Source organism: Piliocolobus tephrosceles, chromosome 16, assembly GCF_002776525.5.
Source record: "Piliocolobus tephrosceles isolate RC106 chromosome 16, ASM277652v3, whole genome shotgun sequence".
In the NCBI taxonomy this organism is placed as follows: domain Eukaryota; kingdom Metazoa; phylum Chordata; class Mammalia; order Primates; family Cercopithecidae; genus Piliocolobus; species Piliocolobus tephrosceles.
Window position 1 is genome coordinate 51,697,780 of NC_045449.1, and position 9,171 is coordinate 51,706,950.

Below are 9,171 nucleotides of genomic sequence, written 5' to 3' on the forward strand. Positions count from 1 at the left end.
CACCTGAGGTCAGGAGTTCAAGACCAGCCTGGCCAACGTGGCGAAACCCCATCTCTACTAAAAATACAAAAAATTAGCTGGACGTGGGTGGCACACGCCTGTAATCCCAGCTACTCAGGAGGCTAAGGCTGGAGAGTCGCTTGAGCCCAGGAGGTGGAGGTTGCAGTGAGCCGAGATTATGCCATTGCACTCTAGCCTGGGCAACACAGGGAGACTCCATCTCAAAAAAAAGAAGACATTCAACTTGAGGCTCCTGTTAGTTGAGCTATCTTCTTTCACTTGAAGCAGGTTTGAGAGGCCAAGGCCAGAATTTAAGTTCCTTTTATGAATAGATTTCCCTTTCTTTCTGACCCCAAGGTCAGAGGAGACTATATATTCCATTTCTGCCTCTAACACTAGGAATGGGAATATCTGAAACAAAATTTCTAAGGGTGGTGACCACAGGTTGATTTTAATGTGAGCCTTTTTTCTTGTAGAGGTAAGAAGTAAAATCTTCCTGACAAGGTAGTCCTCACGGCACAGACAATGGGCTTTCTGTTTATGAGGGGTGAGAACCGTGTTCGTTACTATGTTCTTTAGCAAGTAAACATTCCTCTGCTCACCTCCCAACAAGACTAACACAGTCTTTAGAAGTAAATATATTCAAGACAAACGAGAAAATCCTGGCTACCCAAGTTGAGTATGTACAGGAATACAAATCGGTAACCAGCAGCCGTTCCTCAGGTTGTGACTCACTGGGCACCACTTGTCCTGGAGGCTGGATGGTGGAGGACATCTGGTTGTAGGTACTGCAACGGAGATAGGTGCCACAGGAGGCTAGGAACTACAGCAGATCACTGTTTCCAGAACAGAGGGAGGAGTATCTCATTGCGAAATAGACTCTAGAGTGGTTCTATTTGGTCTTCAGTATTTTAGCCTCTTTAGTTCACATTTGTCCTGCAGCTTGTGGTGAGTGCTGCTCTAGGACTGGCCAAAGATGGGCAAAATGGATCACTCCGGACACTACTAATTCAGCATTATTTTCATGTCTTAAAATTGCCACCTGCACTTTGTTTCTGCACTATTATGTAGTGCATTTTAACTTAAATTTTTTCCAGCAACATGTTACTTAAGATACATTATTGATATTTCATTATAATTAGTGCACCTTCCCTGTGAAACAAAAGAATTGTAAAATGTTGTGGAAAATGATACCTATGTGGATGCTAATGAAATCGTAGTATTTCGTGTAGCTTCTCTGAAGACCTTAGAGACCTGCAGCTTTGGTTTGTAAGTGTTTGGGCCTTATCAGCCCATCTGATCCAGATCAACATTTTTTTTTAAAGCTGCCTGTATCCTCTATCCTCTGCGATGGATCATCTCACCTTTGGTGGTGGTAGTAGGGGTTTTTTGCCTGAAAAAGTTCACTAAAAAGTCCCCTTGGCATGACCATCCCCTCCTGCCCACGCCTGTAGTCCCTCCCCACAACAGATGTCATCACACATGCTGCTTTTGGAATTGGCACTGTTTTTGTTTTTGTTTTTGTTTTTTGAGACAGAGTCTCACTCTGTTGTCCAGGCTGGAGTGCAATGGCGTGATCTCAGCTCACTGCAACCTCTGCCTCCTGGGTTCAAGCGATTCTCCTGCCTCAGCCTTCTGAGTAGCTGGGATTACAGGTGCACACCACCGTGTCCGACTAATTTTTGTTTTTGTTTTTGTTTTTGTTTGAGACGGAGTCTCACTCCGTCGCCCAGGCTGGAGTGCGATGGTGCAGTCTCAGCTCACTGCAACCTCCACCTCCTGAATTCAAGCAATTCTCCTGCCTCAGCCTCCTGAGTAGCTGGGATATTACAGGCACCCACCACCATGCCCAGCTAATTTTTAGTAGAGATGGGGTTTCACCATGTTGGTCAGGCTGGTCTTGAACCCATGACCTTGTGATCTACCTGCCTCAGCATCCCAAAGTACTGGGATTACAGGCATGAGCCACCATGCCTGGCCCTAATTTTTGTATTTTTAATAGAGATGGGTTTTCACCACATTTGTCAGTCTGGTCTCAAACTCCTGATCTCAGGTGATCCACCCACCTCAGCCTCCCAAAGTGCTGGGATTATAGGTGTGAGCCACTGCATCTGGGCAGGATTGGCACTTTTAAATCCACTTGTCTGGATATCAGTTAGGGTGGGTGGTAACTGGTATAGCCATATGGCATAGCCCAGCGATCACCCCAGTATTGCGTTTTTCAAATACAAAAACAAAACTTGTGTTAAGGCCTTATGCTAGCATTACAGGAAGCATTTTCATTTGTCTCATTCTAATTTAAATCTCACTGCTTACAAGGTGGGACAGTATTATCCCCACTTTACAGCTGAGGAAACTGAACTGCAGAGAGGTTAAATATTCTGTCCCTGTTTACATGATGATGGAATTCCTGAGATTTGGAGTCAAGTTTCCTGAATCCAAAGCCCATAGTCTATCTTGTCACTTCATTGTATCATGTTTCTAGATTTTGGTTCCTCTTTCTCTTTTATCCACCACCCTCATTCCTACCCTTACTACGGGCAGGAGAAGGTATTTTCCACACAATTGCCAGAAATTTCAGCTCCCGAAGGACTATACTGCAGGGAGACAGGCAGGCAGCCATGACTTTGATGTCCAAGTTCTTGAAACCTAAGTGTGTGTATCAACTGAGACAATTCCAATAATTCCATCAGTATCCCTGCTATCTGCTAAGCTCTGATATCATCTGTCATTACTGGGAACAGAGCTCTGTCCTTGGCTTAGGGTGAGACAGGACAAGGGAGGAGAGACAGGCCAGTCCACCCATATCCAAGGATACGCAAGAATGGAAGGGTAAAGAGCCATGGATATGTATGCAGGGGAAGTGCAGGGTGTGTTGTACAAGTATGATCTGCAAAGTATTGTTTTTTGTTGTTGTTGTTTGTTTGTTTTTTTGAGGCGGAGTCTTGCTCTGTCGCCCGGGCTGGAGTGTAGTGGCCGGATCTCAGCTCACTGCAAGCTCCACCTCCCGGGTTTACGCCATTCTCCTGCCTCGGCCTCCGGAGTAGCTGGGACTACAGGCGCCCGCCACCTCGCCTGGCTAGTTTTTTTTTGTATTTTTTTAGTAGAGACAGGGTTTCACCGTGTTAGCCAGGATGGTCTCGATCTCCTGACCTCGTGATCCGCCCGTCTCAGCCTCCCAAAGTGCTGGGATTACAGGCTTAAGCCACCGCGCCCGGCTGCGAAGTATTGTTAAAGCTGTCTAAGGTGCTTTCCAGTCGTTCATTCACTATTGATCACTTAGCAACTGCCTGCCCAGGCTAGATGCTAAAGAAACAGATAAGTAAACCTACCCCATGCCCTCAACAAACACAGTCGAGCAAAGGAGATACCATACCAATTGGAGATTTGGAAAAATTGTTAAAATATAAATTGCTGGGTCCCATCCCCAGAGTTTTTTATTCAGTTGTTTTGGGGTGAGGCCTGAGAATTTGGTTTCTAACAAGTTCCTAGGTAATGGTGATGCTACTGCTCTGGGAACCACACTTTGAGATGAGAACCACTCATATCCAAACTAAGATTATGTTCTGTAATAAAGGTAAGTACAGATTGGATTGCTGAGAGAGCCCAGAGAAAGGAGAGATTAATTCTGTCTGGGAGAATTCTGGAATAACCTTGAAGGATGGATAGAATTTGAATAGGATTTTGCCTGGCTACTTGGAGAGGAAGAAAAAGACACAAGGAACAGCCCAGGGGGTATGTGAAAGGTGGGGGAGTCAGGAATTTATGCTGCAGGAAAGGTGGCAAGGAAGGAAAGGAGTGAAAGTTCACACTTGAATAAGCCAACAATGGATTTCAAGAAAAGTGAAGGACTTCTCAAGAAAAAGTTACTTAAAGCTGTTGCTCAAAATAAGATCTATAGATCATATGGCTCCACTCCAGACCAGAATTACCATCTCTAAGGTTGGAGACACTTTAATAAGCATCCCGGGGGCCGGGCACGGTGGCTTACGCCTGTAATCCCAACACTGGGAGGTCGAAGCGGGCGGATCACGAGGTCAGCAGATCGAGGCCATCCTAGCTAACACTGTGAAACCCTGTCTCTACTAAAAAAATACAAAAAATTGCCGGGCGTGGTGGCTCACGCCTGTAATCCCAGCACTTTGGGAGGCCGAGACGGGTGGATCACGAGGTCAGGAGATCGAGACCATCCTGGCTAACACAGTGAAACCCCGTCTCTACTAAAAACTACAAAAAACTAGCCGGGCGAGGTGGCAGGCGCCTGTAGTCCCAGCTACTCTGGAGGCTGAGGCAGGAGAATGGCGTGAACCCGGGAGACGGAGCTGGCAGTGAGCCGAGATCCGGCCACTGCACTCCAGCCTGGGCGACAGAGCCAGACTCCGTCTAAAAAAAAATAAAAATAAAAATACAAGAAATTATCCGGGTGTGGTGGCGGGCGCCTGTAGTCCCAGCTACTCAGGAGGCTGAAGCAGGAGAATGGCGTGAACTTGGGAGGTGAAGCTTGCAGTGAGTTGAGATCGCGCCACTGCACTCCAGCCTGGGAGCAAGCGGGAGACTCCGTCTCAAAAATAATAATAGTAATAATATAATAATAAGCATCCGACTGGGCACGGTGGCTCACGCCTGTAATCCCAGCACTTTGGGAGGCCAAGGTGGGTGGTCAGGAGTTCGAGACCAGCCTGGCCAACATGGTGAAACCCCGTCTCTACTAAAGATACAAAATTAGCCGATACAAAATTGCCGGGCATGGTGGCATGTGCCTGTAGTCCCAGTTACTTGGGAGGCTGAGGCAGGAGAATTGCTTGAGCTCAGGAGGCTGATGTTGCAGTGAGCCAAGATCATGCCACTGCACTCCAGCCTGGGCGACAAAGTGAGACTCCATCTCAAAAATAAAAGACATAAGACAAAATTCAGAGGATTTAGTTACTAATTTGATTTGGAGGGTAAGGTGGCTTAGTCCCAGCTACTTGGGAAGCTGAAATGGGAGGATCGCTTGAGGCTAGGAGTTTGAATCTACATCACACCTGTCAATAGCCACTGCATTCAAGCCCAGCAACATAGCAAGACCTCATCTCTTTAAAAAATGAAATATATAAGAAAAAGACATTTTAAAAACTACTGGAGGCCAGGCGTGGTGGTTCATGCCTGTAATCCCAGCACTTTGGGAGTTTGAGGCAAGCGGATCACTTGAGGCCAGGAGTTCGAGACCAGCCTGGCCAACATGGTGAAACCCCATCTCTACAAAAAATACAAAAATTAGCTGGGTGTGGTGGTGGGAGCCTATAGTTCCAGCTACTTAGGAGGCTGAGGCAGGAGAATCGCTTGAACCTGGGAGGTAGAGGTTGCAGTGAGCTGAGATCACGCCACTGTACTCCAGCCTGGGTGACAAAGTGAGACTCCGTCTGGGAAAAAAAAAAAAATTGGAATGGGGCCGGGCACAGTGCCTTGCCTGTAATCCCAACACTTTGGGAGGCTCAGGTAGGAGGATCACTTGATCCCACAAGTGTTTGAGACCAGCCTGAGCAATATAGTGAGTGCCCATCTCTACCTAAACAAGAAAAAGTTCTTTGTTATTGTTTTTTTTAATTACATGGTCATGGTGGCCCACACCTGAAGTCCTAACTACTCAGGAGGCTGAGGTAGGAGGATCACGAGCCCAGGAGGTTGAAGCTGCAGTGAGCCATGATTGTGCTACACACTTCAGCCTGGAGGACAGAGCAAGACCCTGTCTCTCAAAAAATCAAAACAAAACAAAAGCCATTGCAATGGGATCCTGAGGGATACAGGGAAAACTATCACTGGAGAGCTTCAGAAGAGAACTGATGAAATCCTGATTGTTCCCACGTCTTGCCCAAGACAAATCCTATAGGTTCAGATAAGCAAAAACTGTGAGATAGTTTATCTTTCCCTTAAACTCGGAAAGCACATAAGGTACCATCTGGAAACACTCTTCTGGTGAGTGATGGGAAATATAATTCAGTTTGAGAGCCAACTAGACCTAGATTCAGACCTAGATTTGAATCCCGTCTATGCCACTGAGTAGGATTAACCTCAGACACGCAATTTATCCTCTCTGAATTGCAATTTCCTCATGTCTAAATGGGAGGAGAATGCCTAAGATGCAGAGTTGTGCAGATTAAACAGGCTGTGGCTTACCTCACATCTTGCCTGAGAGAGAATCGGTGCTCAGGATGGTGACATGGTAAACAGTATGGGTTCAGGAATTGAATTGCTTGAGGCTGAACCCCAGCTCCACTACTTACCCACTATAGACTGGGCAAATCTCTCTAAGCCAGTTTCCTCGACTCTAGAATGGAGATAATAATAGTACCTATCTCTTAGTGTTATGATCCAATCAGATGATGTGCATAAATAGATTAACCTGGCCTGGCACAGGGTAAGCAGCTGCCATCCTCCTCCTCTACCTCCCTCATACTTATTCTAGTTGGTAATGTCAGTGACATCACTAAACTGTAACTGTTGGGGGTATATATCCTTCTTGTTTTTTTTTTAAACCAAATTTAGCAGTGGAGGGTTGTATACCAACTTTAGTGACCCTAACGTTGATAAGTTCTGATAACACACTACCATCGGACCAGCCACCCTTGTCTGATATTTGTCCCTCCCTCTTTAGCTAACCGTGCCCCCGACAGGCACCAATAAATGCCCTATTTTTTTCCCTGTCTCCCAAGAGAAAAAGTAAATTTCAGATTGTGTTCCCCCTCCTAGCGCCAGAGAAAGGAACTACAATAAAGCCTAGCTGCTGAATTCAGAGAACGCAAAGCACACACGCCTTCCCAGCTCTTCAGTCCGCCTGCACGACTCTCCTTTGCTCTTCTCTACTGCTGGAGCTGCTAATAAAGCTTGATTCAAATACATGAGCTGCCTAGCCCTGCGTTCCCCTTATGAGCTTCTTCCGCCTGCAAGTCGAGACTCAGCACCACACAAGTAGCGCGGCGAAGCCTGAAGGGCGGGACAGGAAGTGAGGTCATTCCTCCCCGGGGTGAAAGGTTAGCGGAAGTGTTCTTCTTTCTTTTTTGCTGTAGGCCTGAGTGGTTGCTGTGGGTGAGTAGAAGCTTAGGTTGAATCTTTCAATCCGCCGCCATCCGCGGCTTGGGGGTCGAGGGTCCGGGCGGCGCCGGGTGCGTTCCTTCCCTAGATCTCTGGCGGCTACGTATCCGATCCCGTCCTGCGAGCAGGGCCCGCGGGCGGCCTGGACCAAGGCGGCAGTGAACACAGTCCGAAGTTCCGGCCCAAGACCTGGGCTTGCTGGCAGGAGTCGGCTCTGGGCGTCTTTGGCTTTATGGATTTTTAAGTGGCCCTCTCTCCTTGCTTTCTGCAGAAATGGGCAAGTTCATGAAACCTGGGAAGGTGGTGCTTGTCCTGGCTGGACGCTACTCTGGACGCAAAGCCGTCATCGTGAAGGTATCAGCCTCGCGGAACTCTGCGTCCTTGCATCCCGGGACCAGGCTGGCTCTGGTGGAGCAGGCAGGCTTGGAATTCAAGGCCCGCTTCTGGGGCAGTAGCCAGTGAGCACGGTCGGGGTGAATGTGGGAAAGCTTTTGAGAGAGGAAGAGGCACAGTAGAAGCAAATGTGAACTGAATTGGGCTCCTAACGCTTAACGCCTTCTCCACCAGAGGCTTTAAATATATAGCAATAATGGCTGACATTTATTGCACACTTGATATGTGCTCCCACTCCCTTTCAGGTATTGTCATGTGCAGTCCTTGAAGTAATCATAGGGGATTCCTTTTCTTATTTTTTGAGACGGGATCTCTGTCCAGGTTGGAGTGCAGTGGCGCGATCACTGCAGCCTCGACTTCCTGGGCTCAAGCGATTCTCCCATCTCAGCCTTCCAAATAGCTGGGACTACAGGTGCGCGCCACCATCCCCAGCTATAGGGGGTTCCTTCCTGTTGCTAAGGTTTAGAGGTGTTCTGTTATTTACCTGAAGTGCTGCAGCTGGGCATCTGTAAGAAGAGGAGGAAATTGCTTTTAGAAAGGTCACGTAGCCCCTCACTGTTTTCCTCCTACCCATGTTTTTGTAGCTTCTTGAGAAATTTCCCTAGGCTCTGGCCACATACACCACTGCGTTTTACTGTTGTGGGGACACTGGAGTGCCCCTGGATTCCCCTCTCCCATCTCCTGAGACTGGGCTCTGGAATGAGGCTCTGGTGTCTTAGCCTTGGCTGTATACTTTAGTAGCAGTGGAGCAAGTGAATAGTTACCAAGTCTTGTGAGCAGTGCTTGGCATATAGCAAGTACTTCTTAAATGTTAACTGTTGCTACTTTTAAATCTCTTACCTCTAATAAGCCGTTCCAGATGCTTCCTAGTGGAAATAAACACTGTTCTGTTTCTCTTTGGTCATTTCGCATAACTTTCTGTGATTTTTTCCCTTTATAATGGTGGGTCTTGGAGACCTGAGGGAGGAATATTTTTTTGACACTGCCCTACCTCTAACACAGTGCCTAAACAGGCCCTCAGTGAATAACAAATGTAATTCTTATTCATTTAGAACATTGATGATGGCACCTCAGATCGCCCCTACAGCCATGCTCTGGTGGCTGGAATTGACCGCTACCCCCGCAAAGTGACAGCTGCCATGGGCAAGAAGAAGATCGCCAAGAGGTCAAAGATCAAGTCTTTTGTGAAAGTTTATAACTACAATCACCTAATGCCCACAAGGTGAGCATTTCAAGAACTAGAATTTTTAAATTCCTTCTCCCCGCTCTGTTGAATAAGGAGACAAACCTTGCAGCCATTCCAGCACCAGCAAGGAATATCGTTTCCGAATTGTTCATCTTCAACTCATAAAGTGGCCATGGTTTCCAGTTTTACCTTTGATCCATCTTTTAAGTATTAGGTAAAGATTGTTTTCCATCCACAGTAAACACAGGCATGAGGTCTGATCTGCCCTCTTCCACACTGTTCCACCCTCAAGAATAAATACTATAGGTTTCAAAAAGTCTGAATGCGCGAAAGCAAGCCTCCCTTAGTTAATTTCACTCACCTGTTGGGCCCTTTAGTCTGGGGACATACACTATCTTAGTGCAAGTGTTTTTTTGAGAGGGAGTCTCGCTCTGTCGCCCAAGCTGGAGTGCAGTGATGCGATCTTGGCTCACTGCAAGCTCCGCCTCCCAGGTTCACGCCATTCTCCTGCCTCAGCCTCC

The 9,171-nt window shown here is 47.2% G+C and overlaps 1 protein-coding gene across 1 annotated transcript in view; it reads left to right on the forward strand.

The window, feature by feature from the left end:
* The first annotated feature begins 6,990 nt into the window (after positions 1 to 6,990).
* Positions 6,991 to 9,171, forward strand: part of RPL27 (ribosomal protein L27) — a 4,602-nt gene continuing 2,421 nt past the window's right edge. Inside the window, exons 1-3 of the mRNA XM_023204016.1 lie at positions 6,991 to 7,065; positions 7,343 to 7,425; positions 8,517 to 8,686. Coding sequence (XP_023059784.1) covers positions 7,345 to 7,425; positions 8,517 to 8,686 — 251 coding nt within the window. The 5' untranslated portion in view covers positions 6,991 to 7,065; positions 7,343 to 7,344. The remainder of the gene's footprint in view (positions 7,066 to 7,342; positions 7,426 to 8,516; positions 8,687 to 9,171) is intronic.